Source organism: Urocampus carinirostris, chromosome 3 (assembly GCF_059441175.1).
Source record: "Urocampus carinirostris isolate Australia breed hairy pipefish chromosome 3, RoL_Ucar_1.0, whole genome shotgun sequence".
NCBI classification, from domain to species: Eukaryota; Metazoa; Chordata; class Actinopteri; order Syngnathiformes; family Syngnathidae; genus Urocampus; species Urocampus carinirostris.
In genome coordinates, this window is record NC_142351.1 from 43,200,365 (window position 1) to 43,217,204 (window position 16,840).

General features: G+C 37.9%; 1 protein-coding gene across 2 annotated transcripts; it reads left to right on the forward strand.

The window, feature by feature from the left end:
* Window positions 1-533: 533 nt before the first annotated feature.
* fam50a (family with sequence similarity 50 member A) lies at window positions 534-16,664 on the forward strand. 2 transcript variants are annotated; one of them, XM_088331968.1, is made up of 13 exons: window positions 534-820; window positions 906-990; window positions 4,589-4,688; window positions 4,769-4,929; window positions 8,097-8,173; window positions 9,397-9,463; window positions 9,588-9,649; window positions 9,723-9,799; window positions 11,382-11,436; window positions 11,578-11,626; window positions 11,848-11,918; window positions 14,998-15,108; window positions 16,506-16,664. In XM_088331968.1, exons 1-13 carry the CDS (start codon window positions 710-712, stop codon window positions 16,512-16,514), a joined length of 1,035 nt encoding a protein of 344 aa, XP_088188094.1. In that variant the 5' UTR covers window positions 534-709; the 3' UTR covers window positions 16,515-16,664. The 2 variants fall into 2 exon arrangements, with proteins under 2 accessions (XP_088188094.1, XP_088188095.1); XM_088331969.1 differs by lacking the exon at window positions 16,506-16,664 and having other exon boundaries at window positions 14,998-15,117.
* The last annotated feature ends 176 nt before the right edge of the window (window positions 16,665-16,840 follow it).

Consider the following 16,840-nt stretch of genomic DNA (forward strand, 5'->3'; position numbering starts at 1 on the left):
TAGCATTTGAAAAGGTACAATATTCAACTACAAGAGCAGCCTGGGGTTAATTTACACTAAATATTCAAAGTGATATGGTACAAAATGGGGTAATGACAAGTCACCTGGGACAATTATTTACCCCAAACACAATCTGCTTTATTTGTGTTTTAAATTAACTGCAACAAATGTAGCAAATTTAAACAAAAACATAGATACGTGCACAGAGGTACTTTAACCAAGGTAGCAAAAGTGAGTTTTGTTTTAAAAGTCCTGTAACAACAAATGTACAAAACCTGATTTTTACTTCAAGTACTTTTATCAACATATAAATGCAATACATGCAACAAGGTAAAATAAATCATATTTCTTTTAAATTCACTGCCACAACGAATGTCAAAAATACGTCTTGAATAAATGTATAATTGCACAGAGGTTTGTTATCACCAACTTGAATGCACACGTCATTTGCAAAGCTCAGAGATTTACAGCAGAGAAGCTGTAGGGAACAATTGTAGTATTTACACACTTTTATAGAGTCAATGAAGGCAACGTCTTGACTACCCAGCATGCATTTCGCCTTCGCCATTTTTTTTGTTGTGCCCTGCACCAATATACAGTATTCTAAGTTAAGCTTACTGAGATAATTTACCCGTTTGCTGATATTTTTTTCTGGATAGTTTCTTGTTTTTTTTTGGGTTGGGTGGCATTCAAAAATAATATATAAAAAATGGCTCAATACAAAGGAGCCGCTAGCGAAGCTGGGAGAGCTATGCAGCTGATGAAAAAACGAGAAAAGGAGAGGGAACAACTCGAACAACTCAAGCAAAGGATTGCCGAGGTTTGTTACTCTTGCACGTAACTTGAAATAAATCCATCCCCCAGCCATGTGTTTATGTGTTATAATATGTGGATCATTCATGCAGGACAATATGGTCAAGTCCAACATTGACAAGAAGTTCTCTGCACATTATGACGCTGTGGAAGCGGAATTGAAGTCCAGCACAGTTGGTACATGAATCCTTTACATGGACATTCATGCATTAGATGCATGATATAAGTACTGTACTCAGTGTTCGTACTTGTACTCGAAAGCCTTGAAAATTCTTGAAATTTAAACGTCTCCTTTTCAAGTACTGATAAGTGCTTAAATTTTGGGGTGAAGGGCTTGTAGATGCTTGGAATTGTTTCCAGGTTTCACAACACTGCTTAAAAATGATGCCAACATTGCTCTCTGGTGGCTATACTTAGCTATTGCATTTCTTCCCTCGTGATTGACAGCAGCTAGCAACGTTTGTATGGCATTGTTCTATGAAGCATCATCGCCCCCCTACGGGACAGTTTAGGGTATTATGGGGTGGCTGCCCACCTGAAGAAAATTTTGTACATATTCAATTCAAACGCATAAATCTGGCTCTCAAAATGATGTATTTACCAATAACAATGTAACATTATGCATTAAATAAATGAATAGAATTGTATCATAACACTATATCACACCAACCTTTATTTTTCACTATACAGTGAACTTTTTACTAATTTAAACTTCTTATACTAAGCATCTCTCAAGTTAAGCAACACAGAATAGCTGGAAAAAAATCACACAACAAAATAAAAATAGAAAATATTAACTCTTCAGTGTTGTGGAAAAACTATTAAATATATCAACTTAACTATTTACAATTCAACGTTTAACGAATTTAGGCTGAAATAACACAGAACCTTTGAAGAGACATTCTTGTGCTCAATGTGCTTCTCTCCCCTCCTTTGCTCAGCAAACAAAAACACGTATATTAATCAATTAACCAAAAGTGAGTGAGATGACAAAAATGTGTGCACCATTGCGTTTAGATCTTTTACATAAAGAGATATCTTGAGGTTACTTTGATTATTATTATTATTATTATTATTAACTTCACATTTATATGTATTTAAAAGTACTATTCTATTTTTCTGCGATTGGCTGGCAACCAGTTCAGGGTGTCCCCTGCCCACTGCCCGATGATTGCTGGGATGGGCTCCAGCACCCCCGCGACCCCACTGAGGATAAGCGGTGCAGCTGATGAGATGAGATGAGAGATTCTATTTTTCAATCATTCAAGTTTGTGAGACTCTGGCGATGACTTATTAGACCTTTGCAGGCCTCGAGAGACTTTATATGATTTGGGAAACACTGGTATAGATTCAACAAGAAAATCTTTTGACGTAGCGAGAGGGTGTTGGGAGATTTCCCTGAGTGAATTGCGCGTTTGAGGTGGTGTGTTTGAACTAAAGCCAGTATAGTTTGTGTGGGCAAGAGTAAAAATATAGCTTTTTTGTATTATTATATATTAATCTTTCAATTGTATCTCTTTATCACTCTATTCTTAATCACTGTACCAGAGACGAATGTTAGAGAATCGAGAAAATAAAATGTCGTCCTAAAAGATCTAAATAAACACAAAAAAACATGAGGGAAACAGCACTGTTTATATGATTATTTATTGTACTATGAATGACATGATTTAAATAATACATTGTACATTTTATGTTTGTATTGTGTTCATAGTTGTTAGTTAATGATTTGAATCATGGTTATCAACAATTTGTGTCACTTTAAATGCTTAATTTAGTGAGTAACAATATTTCATCCTTGTTTTCAAAATTGTGATGGGAAAAACTTTGCAGAACTAAAAAAAGCATTGTTCGACATATTATCGTTTTTTTACCAAACGCCAAATGGGGAGAGATTTGTCTCAAAAATATTTACACACATACTGTTCAGATCCACAGATATATATATACTGGACTGTCTCAGAAAATTAGAATATTGTGATAAAGTTATTTATTTTCTGTAATGCAATTAAAAAAACAAAAATGTCATACATTCTGGATTCATTACACATCAACTGAACTATTTCAAGCCTTTTATTATTTGAATATTGCTGAATTTGGCTTACAGCTTAAGAAAACTCAAAAATCCTAACTCAAAATATTAGAATATAATGAAAAAGTATACAAGTAGGCTATTCAACTAATCACCTGAATCATCTAATTAACTCGAAACACCTTGCGAGGGTTTCCTGAGCCTTAAAAACACTCAGCTTGGTTCAGTAGACTAAATCACTGCTGATCTGACTGCTGTCCAGAGGACCATCATTGATACCCTCCATCAGGAGGGTAAGACACAAAAAGAAATTTCTCAAAGAAAAGGCTGTTCACAGAGTGCAGTTTCAAAGCATATCCACAAAAAGTCTGTTGGAAGGGAAAAATGTGGCCGGAAACGCTGCACAACCAAGAGAGATGACCGCAGCCTTAACAAAATTGTGAAGAAGAGCCGCTTCCAGAATTTGAGGGAGCTTCAAAGACAGTGGGCTGAAGCTGGAGTCCAGGTATCAAAAGCCACAGTTCACAGACGTGTCCGGGAAATGGGCTACAATAGCCGTATTCCCATGGTCAAGCCACTTCTGAACTCAAGACAACGGAAGAAGCGTCTGACTTGGGCTATGGAGAAGAAGCACTGGACAGTTGCAGAGTGGTCCAAAGTCCTCTTTTCAGACGAAAGCAAGTTTTGCATTTCATTTGGATGTCAAGGCGCCAGAGTCTGGAGAAAGGCTGGAGAAGAGCAAAATCCAAGTTGCTTGAAATCCAGTGTGAAGTTCCCACAGTCAGCAATGGTTTGGGGAGCCATGTCAGCTGCTGGTGTTGGTCCACTGTGTTTCATCAAGTCCAGAGTAAATGCAACTGTGTACCAAGAGATTTTAGAGCACTACATGCTTCCATCTGCTGAAAAGCTCTATGGAGATGAGGATTTCATTTTCCAGCATGATCTGGCACCTGCCCACAGTGCCAAAACCACCAGTAACTGGTGCACTGACCATGGCATCACTGTCCTTGATTGGCCTGCTAATTCCCCTGACCTGAACCCCATCGAGAATTTGTGGGGTATAGTTAAGAAGAAGATGAAAGACACCAGACCTACAAATGCAAATGAGCTGAATCGAAGCATCCTGGGCATCAATAACACCTCAGCAATGCCACAGGCTGATTGCCTCCATGCCACGCCGGATTGATGCAGTAATCCGTGCAAAAGGATTCCCAACCAAGTACTGAGTGCATCAATGGACATTTTCAAATGTTTGATTTAGTTTTGCTGTTATAAAATTATTTTTTTTACTTGGTCTGAGGAAGTATTCTAATATTTTGAGATAGGATTTTTGAGTTTTTTTCAGCTGTAAGCCAAAATCAGCAATATTCAAATAATAAAAGGCTTGAAATAGTTCAGTTGATGTGTAATGAATCCAGAATGTATGACATTTTTGTTTTTTTAATTGCATTACAGAAAATAAAGAACTTTATCACAATATTCTAATTTTCTGAGACAGTCCAGTATATGTGATTTACTCAAGATCTAAACATCCTATGTCTTGTTAAGTGCACACACATGATTAAAAATCACTCATTACTAGGAGATATATTTGTGGATCTGCGCAATACATGTTTTACACTGGATTTCTTCTTTTAATGGTAGTGGTGAAATTTAAAAAATGGCCTTGAAAGACCTTAATAAGCCATGAAAATGTGTACCAACCCTAGTTATGCAAATATTTCAATCTAATGACTTGTTCAGGTCTGGTGACGTTGAATGATATGAAGGCCAAGCAGGAAGCTCTCGTGAAGGAGCGTGAGAAGCAGCTAGCAAAAAAAGAACAATCCAAGGAGCTCCAAATGTGAGTTAAAAATGTCACAATAGATCAATTGTTTTTAAATACAGTATTTGTGATGCAACACGATGGCCATCTGTTTCCAGGAAGCTCGAGAAACAGAAAGAAAAAAAGAGGAAAGAGGAACAAAAAAGGAAAATTGCCAGTTTATCATTCAATCCCGAGGATGATGGAGATAATGACGAGGATAATGAAGAAGAGGAAGATGAAAAAGAAGAGGAGGATGAAGAAGAAGAGGAACTGGAATGTGAGTTGGAATCTATGTATTGGTATAAACGCTCAAGAAATTTGCATTTGTTTTTATATAAGATGAGCCTTAGGGCCCGGTCACACAGCCGTTTGTGTCTGAATCACGGCCAGAAATTTCTGCCTGTGAAGCAAACGCTGTTGGACGCTTTGAGATCGCCATACAGACGAGATACAGCAGTGCTGTAAACGCGGTCGGAAATTCACACGCGGTTGGCAGCGCGAAAAAGTTTTGCGCTGCTCAAAACTTTAGGGCCCGGTCACCAAGCCTTTCACGGGCGTATCGAAGCTGAATCACGGCCAGAAATTTCTGCTCGTGAAGCAGACGATGTTGGACGCTTTGAGATCGCCATATAGACGAGATACAGCAGTGCTTTACACGCGGTCGGAAATTCACACGCGGATGGCCGCGCGAAAAAGTTTTGCGCTGTTTAAAACTTTAGACCACGTGTTAACCGCGGGCGGCACACGAGGTAATGACGCGGAAATGACGCGGAACGACGTGCTCTGGCCGCGGCCAGGGCGTGGTTACACATGGGTAGGACGCGAAATTTCAGCGTGTAATCGTGGGTGGAGCACGGTCATAGCATGTTCTGCGCCTGTATCGCGGTGTTATTACGTGAAAGTAGCGTGTGACGGTCAAACGCCTTTCTCCGCGTATATACAGCGCGATTTGCCGAACACACGTCAGTTGTGCTCGAGACGTCAAGGGGTGGACATGGATCCCCGTCACTGTAGTGACCTTGTCTTAATCCATTTTTATTTCTTGACATTTCTTTTCATTTCATAACAAAATAATAAAAAAAAAATGAAAAACTATTACAATAATAACATATTGGCTTCTTCGGTGCCATAGCTTGAAATCTTGATCTTCACGGGACTGTGTCTTGAGCGGTTATGATTTCTACAGCCCGGTGTTATGCCGAGAAATGCATCCCTGCCGAGATTTGCATCCCCTCGCTACTACAACCACTTTTACCTCGTTTTATCTCACTTTTAGGGAATGTAATGGCGAACATATAACCAAATCCACTTCGTCTTGCATTTGTTGGGAATGTAATACAATATAAACCATTCCGTCTTTGTTTTTGTTGTGAACGTAATCGAACGGTAACGCACACCGTATATAAATCACTTTTGAGAACTGTTATGCACTCTATCGTAAAGCTTATTATGCAGAAATAAGCTTTATGGTAGAGTGCATAACAGTTTCAATACGAGCGATTTGAATAGAAAAAGGCAAAATAAACATGTAACCTGCTCAAAAATGATTTGTATACGGCGTGCATTACCGTTCGATTACATTCACAACAAATACAAAGACGGAATGGTTTAAGTTGTATTACATTCCCAACAAATGCAAGACGAAGTGGTTTTGGTTATATGATCGCCATTAAATTCCCTAAAAGTGATATAAAAGTGAGATAAAACGAGGTAAAAGTGGTTGTAGTAGCGAGGGGATGCAAATCTCGGCAAGGATGCATTTCTCGGCATAACGCCGGCTCGGCAGCTTTTATACCCGTGGTCCACACGAGAAAATGACGCGATGAGGAAGCGGAACAGTCGCTGGCGTCTGTTTTGCGGGCATACCACCGATGAACAGCGGGTTGGCCAATTTTGCACATTTTTCATCGCGGGCAACCACGGGCAAAAAAAACCCGCAAAATTTTACCCGCGATACAGACGCAAACGGTTGTGTGACTGGGCCCTTACCTTGAAGGAGCAGACATTGTTGTCCGTCATCTTGCTGCTACGGGTCCCTGGAAAACGAAACAAAAACTCATGAAAGGCTAGGCAAAAAAATTGAGAAGAAAAATTGTGCTTTTTGGTCATTTTGAGTTTTCGAATCTTGCATCTTCCCCCTTTTTTTATCACTCGTTTTTAGTGGCGATACACCATGGGTTGGCAACCCAAAATGTAAGACCCGTATGCGACCCCCAAAAAGACATGTTTCGAGACACACAAAAACCAAAAGCTTTATATAGCCCTTTTAAGAAAGGCAACAAAGACTGCATTTGTATATCTGGATTTGTCTATATTCATTCGAAAACATTAAGAATGTTTGTGTCCTGTTTTTCCTACAGAAACCATATATTTCCCATTATCAATTTTTAAAAAAATCACTAGAGAGCGTCAAAGAGTCTCTAGAGCTGCTTGTTGCTGGCCCCCGCTCTACACAAACTGCAAGCTAGTTGGCAAATAATACACACTGTCCATTTAAAATTGGGATTTTTAGTGTGACATTATTATTTATTTTTTGGTGGTAACCTGTTGATGTCATTTTAAAGGACATAATAAGACATTATGTCAAAATGACATTGCAGATAGTTAGCAAATAATGCTTTATTTACAGTCTGTTGTCAGTCTCCCACATTTCAGAAATTCGGCCAAATGTTTATCTGGCATGTAAAGCACCTTTTGGATAAATTCTCCATTTTTAAGTTACAAAAGGTAATGTACGTGAATTGTATAGTTCCGAGGTTGTAATTGTTTTTTTGGTAGAGGGGGGGTTCCCAGAGAGAATCAGGCCTTTGAGGTGGTGCATTCGAAATAATACTAGCGTAGTTAGTGCAGGGAGGAGCACTGTATTTATTTTTATGTAAAGCGCATTAGATTTAATCTTTTTACCACACTATTTATGTTCACAGTGCCAGAGATGAAGGTTATGGAATTGAGAAAACAAAGTCATCCTGAGTGGTGTAAATAAATGCGATAAAGCATGAGGGAAACAACTCTTTGGTGTTTCTGATGATGAATCAGACTTCGAAGGTCATTAAATATATTATAATTTTTATGTTGGAATTGCGTTCATAGATGTTGATACATTATTTGTATCATGGCCGAATGTATTCAACAGTTTGTCGCTTTCAATCCTTAGTTTGAGCTGAGAAAAAGTGATTCTAATTTTTAAGCAAAAATGAGGGTGCACGTTATACGCAAATAAATACAGTATTTCTTCCACACAATTCTCACCTTTTCAAGCCCTGTCCCATTTTCATGCCTGATTTATTGATTTGAATGGACTGTACAGGCTAAGTCTTTTTAATGTGTATGTTCTTTCAATCTTTACTGTATCATCTGTATTACTCTTGTTCAAATATCCTTTATGGAAGAAGTATCTCTTGTGACTTATTCTGTCTGTAAATAATACTTTGTTTTCTCTTTCAGATCTCCCCGTAAAGAAGAAGAAGCTGGGAAAAAATCCAGACGTAGACACGAGTTTCCTTCCTGATCGTGACCGAGAGGTGTGGTTGAATAACTTCACATCCACTAGAGATGTACTGTACTTGCAAAGGTTTTTCTTGTTCTGGTTCCTCCCTTATTATGTGTACTAAAGGGAAATAATTACTCGTTGCTACGTTTACTTGAAAAACAAATCTCCTGATCTCAAATACCTCTACCTTCTTTTACTGACAAACAAAAACAATGTGGTGCCACGTAAGCTGCTGTAGGTTTATTCAGTCAAAAATGAAAGCAACAACAATTTGTCAGTTAAAGCCAACATATTGATGCAAAAAGGTGTTTTGTGTAAATGGCTTACAAAGATTTCAGTCCTATTTTAAAGTCATCCAGTAATCGGGCTCCCATGGCAATTCATTTCAGAGAAATTGACTATACATTAAGATGTTTTCTGAATATTAATGACAGTAACCCCCTTGCTGTATCGTGGTTTACTTATCAAAGTCTCGCTGCTACGTGGATTTTTATCATGCATTTTGTTCTGCATTATGATTGGCTAAACAGAGGGAGATTCTTTCTATCGCCAAAATACTTGGACCTCTCCACAAGCTAAACTTGCTCTAGAGCTACATGCGAGTCTTTGGCGCTGCCTAGTGGCTCTCTGGTGCTTCTTTAAAAGTGTTTCAAATGGTAAAAACTTATGGTTTCTTTAGGACAGAACCAGAAGATAAATGTAGTTTTCCATCACGGCCACATGATGGCGGCAATGTATCATTTAAAGTATAGTTGATCATGTCCTTAATCCATAGTTGTGCATTAAAACGTCAAGATTTTTTTTTTATTATAATTTGACAGTAAAGAAGCTATTTTTTTTAACTTTTATTTCTTAAAAAATACATGAGACTTCAAGTTGTGTTTTATCTTGAGTCTTAAATAGATAGAGGTTTCTACTTGGCTGGGTTTGACTCAGACATGGGGACTTGAGACTTAGTGACTTGGACTCGAGTCGACTCGAGTCGCTGTTTTTATGACTTGTGACTTGACTTGGACTTGGCAATCTAAGACTCGGGACTTGACTTGTGACTTGACTTGCCCAAGAAAAAAATACTTGGGACTTACTTGGGACTTGAAGGTGAAGACTTGAGACTTACTTGAGACTTGCACATGTGTGACTTGGTCCCATGTCTGGTTTGACTATCTTGGGGTGTTTTTGGAACGCAAGCCCCGCGGAAAAATGCGCGATTACTGTCTAAAAATTCTGAATCGTTTTTCGTTCTTTTGGATTCAGGAGGAGGAGAATCGACTTCGAGAAGAGCTCAGGCAGGAATGGGAGCTCAAACAAGAAAAGATTAAGAGTGAGTGGCAAAAAGCACTAAAGCTCAAGGATTTTTTTGTATTATATATTTACTACCAGGTTTGTGTTTGTCAAATATTCATTCACATTCACCGTGATCACACATTTATATTTGTCACTTTTAGGTGAGGAGATAGAGATTACTTTCAGTTACTGGGATGGATCTGGGCATCGCAAGACTGTTAAGGTGGCTCGTTCTCACATTAAAGCGTTCTACCAAGGGTTCACATTAGTTTTCATAATACATTTGTGTCTTTCAGATGAAGAAGGGAAACACTATGCAAAATTTTCTGCAGAAGGCCTTGGAAGTCCTAAGGAAGGACTTTAGTGAGCTCAGGTCAGACATCTATCTGCTTTTTGTTAAGAATTGGTCATTATAGTCTGATCACTTTTTGCTTGTGAATGTTTAATGTAGGATCTATTAACACGTGCAAGATTTCACCCTGCTCACTATTTTCGAATGTGCCACATGCTTAGAGGAATTATTACTTCCTTGTTAATTAGTTATGAAAAGTTCATTATCTTTTTATGGTCAATTAGGCTGCCAACATTTTTATAGTTGAGGAGGAAACGGCATGATAATTACTAGCAATAGGAAGGTGTTACAGTTAATGTTTAAGTGTTTGTGTTGTAAATTCGGATTCTGCTATTACTTTGTCTGAACCTTTGATGAATTTCATCAGAATCACATCTTAGTAGAATGCAATTCTTGAACACAAAATATTTAGTGTCATTTTGTTGCTTATTTTATGCATACTTATATATTTTATTTAAATCTATATGAATATGTTGTTTGTATAGTGCTGGGGTCAGAGTTCTGCGGCTCTAGAGCCACAATTGGCTCTTTAGATCTGCCCTACTAGCTCCCCGGAGTTTGGTCAAATGGAACGACGAGGGAGGGGAAAATGTTTATTTAAAATATGGTTTACATATGAGGAGGAATACAACAGAAACATTTTTAATGTTTTCCTATGCTGTACTGTTGTTTCCAACCAATATTTGATTCTAAGTGATAGATTTTTAGGTATGAGTGCTCTCTTTGTTTTGATTGAAAAAAGGCGTATAATTGTTTGTGGCTCCAGCCATGTTTTTTATTTTATCTTTTTAAAGTCTGTTATGGCTCTTTTGACATTTTGGGTTGCCGATCCCTGGTATAGTGACTCTGATTTATTATAAAGCCAGCGTTTATTTTGCTTTGTTATCGTAAATGTGTTGTTCATCATTGCATCTAATCAATTAACCATAATTGATTTGTATAGCACTTTTTAGGCAACAAATTGCAACTTGAATGAATGAATGAAAACTTTATTTCGAACATAAAAATAAAAACAGGACAAAAACAATGAGTCAACAACGAAATAATGTCACACAACATGTTCGAAAACTTAAATTGACATAACACACATAGCAAATAATACAAAACAAAATACATGACATCACACATGAGAAAATACACGTCAAAAGAGACAAAATAAATGACTACGGGCTTCATTCTTTATGGTGTAACAAAAGCCTGATTGTCACAAGACATGCATGGAACATAATGCATATAAAGTATATATTTAATAATTTACTGATACATTACTATGGGCTTTATTCTTTTTGGTATTGAACTGGATCAGCAGCACATGTATTTTGTAGAATTTTGTGAAGATTTTATAGTTAACACCACAAAAGCTTGTGAGTTATCGTGTACAGTATTGCAAACAGAATTCATCCAGCTCTATTATGAGTCTGGATTTCTGGACAGGACCTTCAGATAGCATTCCTTTTTAAACAGACATGGGAAGATGAACCACATAATAAAAAACATTGACACTTTAAAGGAAAATACATATTTGTCCATATTTTACCTAGTTCGCAGAAATATTTTGGCAATTCCAGACCTTTCCTAAACAGAAGCATTGTCTACTGTGCAGGTCCGCTGGGGTTGAGCAGCTGATGTATATCAAAGAAGATCTAATTATCCCGCATGTAAGTTTCTTAAAGCCTTCTTTTGAAAATTTGAACATTAAAAAAACAAATACATATATATATATGTATATATATATATATATATATTACACTAATGTTATTTTGGAGAATTGTAACATTCATACTTTCTCATGCATTTAGCACCACAGCTTTTACGATTTCATCGTGACCAAAGCCAGAGGCAAATCCGGTAAGTTAACTCCACTCCATTGAACTGTACTGCGTTTGGCATCTAAAGCAGAACTAATAAACCGTTATGTCGGATAAACCATTACAAGATCGCCAAAGTTTCCCAACTTTAAGCTTTGAGCCAACGAATTAGTCCATTCCTCAGCAATTTCAAGAGTAAAAGCACAAATTATATTATATATATTATATATTAAATATATATTTTAAATTTTTCTGTCTCAGGTCCTCTCTTTAGCTTTGACGTTCATGATGATATTCGCCTGGTCAACGACGCCACAGTGGAGAAAGACGAGGTAAAGACCATTTTTAGATGCTTGAACTTGTTTGTATAAGGTTCCTTGTTTTTGTTTACTAGGGTCCCTAAGGCTGTTTTGCTTGTAATAGGAACGGGGCAAATGAAGGAGTAACAAGTTATTCAATGGTTCATGGGTGTGTGGTTTAGGGCATCAGTTGATCAAAATCAGGTGCGCTTGATCCGAATTCGCACATATAAACGTACATTTTGCAGAAGCCATATGTACATTTGGAGAAGTCCTTCTTCCTTTTGCTCCAATTTGGCTGCTAATGTTGTTTCTGTGAGGATGCGTTGTATGTTAGTTGCATTTGGCCTCTACGCATCGCTGTTTAGTTGAGTTTTGTGGTAAGCAGATGTTCAGTGCATATTTGTAATGTGTCAGTCCGCTCGACCGGAAATTCGAATCAGCGTTAAGATCTTAATTTTAGGATGAAATTAGCTGATGAAACCTTTTCCCACTAGCAAAAACACTGCTCGCTTCAGAGTTGGCCGACATTTTGCTAATAAATCAGCTCAACAATATTATCTTCAGGTTTAAGTGCTGTTGATGCGGTGGCTTTGCTGGGTTACCACCTAGCCAGTCATAGTTTGTGAAACCGGTGACGTTTTCCAAAGCCAGATAGCAGGTTGCAGACTCTCTAACTTTAAATCCAACAGCTTAAGTGATGTTACAGTGCATGGCCTTCGGGATTTTTTGTAAAGGCTAGCAACAACTAATGGATCAAATGTGAGTGGGTAAATTCCCCCTGAGATCCGATCTGCAACCTCGGTGGAAATGTTTAAATCTAGGCTTAAAACTCACTTCTACTCTATAGCATACAAGTAACCCAATCTTCTTATATGTAATAACTTGTGAAGCCCTTAGAGACTAATTGTGATTAAGGGCTATACAAATAAAAATGACTTGACTTGACTTGACTTAAGTCTCCGCTTGTTCACGTGACCACTTCCACGATGCAGTGACTTGTAGGTGTATTGTATTTTTATGTTGTAACATTTGTGGGGAGTTACGTTGCTTGTTAAATATCTATCATTTGATCGCTTTGTGTTTTTATTTTTAATGAAAGTAAATAGCTTATTCATTTTAGATTCAAAAGTAAATGTTAGAGAAATCAAATTGGCAAAAATTGTACCTGTGCTTGCTTCCTTGGCACCCCTTTCGGGGGGATAAATGAAAAACCGAACATTCCTGGTTTGTTTTAATAGTTTGCAGGGAAAAGGATCGAGGTAGAAGTAGCAATCGAATGTTGTTAGTGCTATTTGTCAAAAAACAAATAGGAATATACTTTCTTATAGAGTGGAACAGTTAGGTAATCAATCAGACACTCGAGTAGGGATTTCAAACTCAGTTTGGCTCTGGGGCTGGATCCAGATTTTTTTTTTCTCAGATGGGGCAGATCAATAAAAGATTGTCAACATTTTGGCTTAGCAGTCTTTCTTTTTTATGTGTTATTTTCAACTTATAGTACCGTATTTTCCGCACTATAAGGCGCACCTAAAAGCCTTTATTTTTTTCAAAAGCTGACCATGCGCCTTATAATACAGTGCGCCTTATTTATGGATCAATTTTAAAGTTGCAAAGTTTTCCAACTAACTTGCAGCCGCCGACTAGATATTCCCCCGAATGCCAAGCAGTACGCGGTGGATGCTGGGATTTATTTACCGGCGTTTCATTGGCTAACCAATGTGTCAATCATCATTTGAATCGATCACTATTGGCTAAAGTTATTCGGAGGTCAAGAGGCGGATCCTTTTTATCATTTACAGGCTGCCATTGGCTTAAACGGCAAACAAAGCCTGCAATTGGCCGAAAAAGATGTGTCAATCATCAGTTGAATCGATCACTATTGGCTAAAGTTATTCGGAGGTCAAGGGGCGGATCCTTTTTATCATCTACAGGCTGCCATTGGCTTGAACGGCGAAACAAAGCATGCAATTGGCCGAAAAAGATGAATGCTTATAGCATGTGGCTGACGGCATAGAGAAAGCATTTTTTTCTATTCTGTATTTGTAAATATTGTATTCTCCTGGATTTACTACCCTCACGGATATAAGAGGACATTGCCTGCACATTTTTATGAACACAACGACTTCGGTGAGCTATTCCGGGTTTTATATTGTCCCTGTATCCTGTTTCAGACTGAACTCGATGTTTCTGTGATAAGCGGTGCAGATAATGGATGGAATGGAGTGTCTATTTTTAAATTAAACTCAATTCCAAGTGTTTATTGTCATATGCACAGTAAAGTTGCGAGCAAAAAACAAAATAGATACTAAGGAATGGTTATCATTTCTTGAATCCCAAGACTTTAACCTTCCGAATGATGGAACGATGTATTTGAGTGACATCTTACGGACACGTGTTCGCGACACGTATTTGCGTCTTTGCAAGCTTTCGGAATGTTAAGGGGGTAATAAGTTGGACTGAACTATCTGACTGTTTTGTCCACGTTCCCATTGTAGCGCCTTATAATCCGGTGCGTTTTATGTGTGTCAAAAATAGGACCAAGAACTATTTTTTCGGGGTGCGCCCTATAACCCGGTGCGCCTTATAGTGCGGAAAATACGGTACTTTAGGTGCCTACCCTACATAATATAATCATTGATGTGAAGGGATTTTTTTCCCAAGTATAACACATTTCACAAACAAGGGGAAATAAATGATTTTCATGTTTGGCATGTAATGTGTTAACCAGTTTTTTTAAGCTGAGTGAATAGTTTTATACCATCTCACCATGCTATACAAACTTAAGTGGGAAGTTTGAAAAATATAACTTTTGCCTTTATTGTCGCAATGGTTTGAAATAACTATAACATAGTTTCAGAATTGCATGGGCAATAAGAAGAGACTGCATTATATCAAACTACTCGAACGGTCAGATAGAAATGACAGACTCTTTTTTTTTTTGTTTTTTTTTTTTTTTTTTTTTTCCTTCCCCCGACTTACTCAGAAATTTATAGTGGGCCAGATTAAGTCTTGCAATGGGCTGGGTCCGGCCCGCGGGCTGTATATTTGACATGGCTGAACTAGAGCATCCTAGTCAGAAATATCTGCAACATCTATGCCATTCTCCAAGTCCCACGCAGGTAAAGTGGTGCTGAGGAGCTGGTACGAGAAAAACAAGCACATCTTCCCTGCCAGCCGCTGGGAGCCGTATGACCCGGAGAAGAAATGGGACAAGTATACGGTAAAATAAATTTTCCTCCAGTGGTGGACCTCACTGCACCATAAAACTCCTTCCTCCCAAATGCCACGTGCATTTATTACATACGTTTTGAATATTTCAAAAGTTCCGTATTGGTTCAAAAGGGTTTTTGCAATTTTGGAAATACCATGTTACAAAACATGGAACTTAAATAGGCAATATAATTTACGTAATTTGCTCAAGGTTTATTCTATATACTTTATATATGTATTTTTTGGGGGGATCAGAAAGTAATACAGATTTGAATATATATTTTTCTCTGTTCGCTTTTGGAAAATCAATTTAAAACTGACCAGTCAATCGTTCACACCCATTTTGGGTGATATTTCCCAAATTTCTGAGGGTTAGTTGCACTCTTTGTTACTCAAGGAAACTCGTTTCCAGGTTGGGAAATGGGCGCTAGCGTACGCAACCGGTTCTGCAGAAATGTGGCTGTAGGATCAAATAGGACCCGTTTTAGCCAATGTTGTCTACATTTGTTCCATGATGTAGACAGGTTGAGGATGTACAACAAAAAAATGGCAGCCTGGAAATCTTTTTGGGGGCGATCCCGAAAACTTAATTCACATACAGTGTCAATCAAATGTCCCTTTGTCATACAGTTCCTATTTTGATATGACAACACGACAAATGGTCATTATTGTAGTCCCTCTCAAAGCTTAGTACAGGTTATCACAGAGGAAAAACTGGCGCCTAGGCTTCCTGTGTCAAAAAGTTTAATCACCTTGTTACCATAGGGCAGTGCTTCTCAAATATTTTCTGCTTGGATATTAATGTTGTGTTTTGAAGGATCGAAAAGTACATGTTATTGCTTGAAATTGTTGCAATGTCTTCAACAAGTCTGCATAAAAAGGGTGCTGACACATTTCTCTGGTTTCGCCTTGCCGTTGCATGATTAACGGCAGCTGGCATTAGTTTTTATGGCGTTGTTCTATGAAGCCGTGGCTCTCAAGAGGACAGGTGCATGCTACATCTAAATAGGGTATTATGAAATGCGACAATTACGACGGGTCAAAAAAAACATTTGTGTAGTGTTTCCCAGTGGTAAATTGTAATGAGACGAACTGCAACTGAAAATGTAAGCTACATATTACTCTCATTTTTACCAAACACCTGTAAGGGGAGAGATTTATCTCTAAATATTTACATGTATTGTTCGGATCCACAAATCCATTTGCGAGATTAAAAATCGAAGCAATATTTTTGGTTCAGCAAAATACACGATTGAATTTTGATTTTTTTTTTTTCTTTTAATGGTACTGGAAAAAATGGAAAATTCCCTTTTAAAGTTCTTAAAAATGAGCTTGGATTTGGTCAAGAAAAAGTTGTACAAACCCTGCAGTTTGGTAACCTTTGTGTAATGTCGTTCTGTTTTTCAGATTCGGTGAGGCTGCATTGAACTTCTGTCGTATAACAGTTTTACTCTTAGGCTTTCTTGACTGTAAATTCTCATCTTGGCTCTCACAAACATTCATTGTCTTTGATCTACCCTTGCATACTTGTGTAAATAGTGCTCAATAAATTGATTATTGGCTGTATCTTCTCCTCATTGATTTTAATTATGAGAACGTGTTTAATGTGGATCGGGCCAGCTCAAGATGTGTTATGACATGCTTGCCACACACGCAAACATCTCCCCGCCTTTTGCCTCAAGACACCACGCCTACTTTGCTCTTTGCTCCCCCGTGCATCGTTTCTCTCTCACAACAGTCGG

Excerpts from the sequence above, each read along its gene's own strand:
- fam50a (XM_088331968.1), top strand. The coding sequence starts at position 710 with ATGGCTCAATACAAAGGAGCCGCTAGCGAAGCTGGGAGAGCTATGCAG. Across the intron at positions 9,464-9,587 it reads CAAACAAGAAAAGATTAAGA|GTGAGGAGATAGAGATTACT; the intron begins GTGAGTGGCAAA and ends TGTCACTTTTAG. Across the intron at positions 11,919-14,997 it reads CCACAGTGGAGAAAGACGAG|TCCCACGCAGGTAAAGTGGT; the intron begins GTAAAGACCATT and ends CCATTCTCCAAG.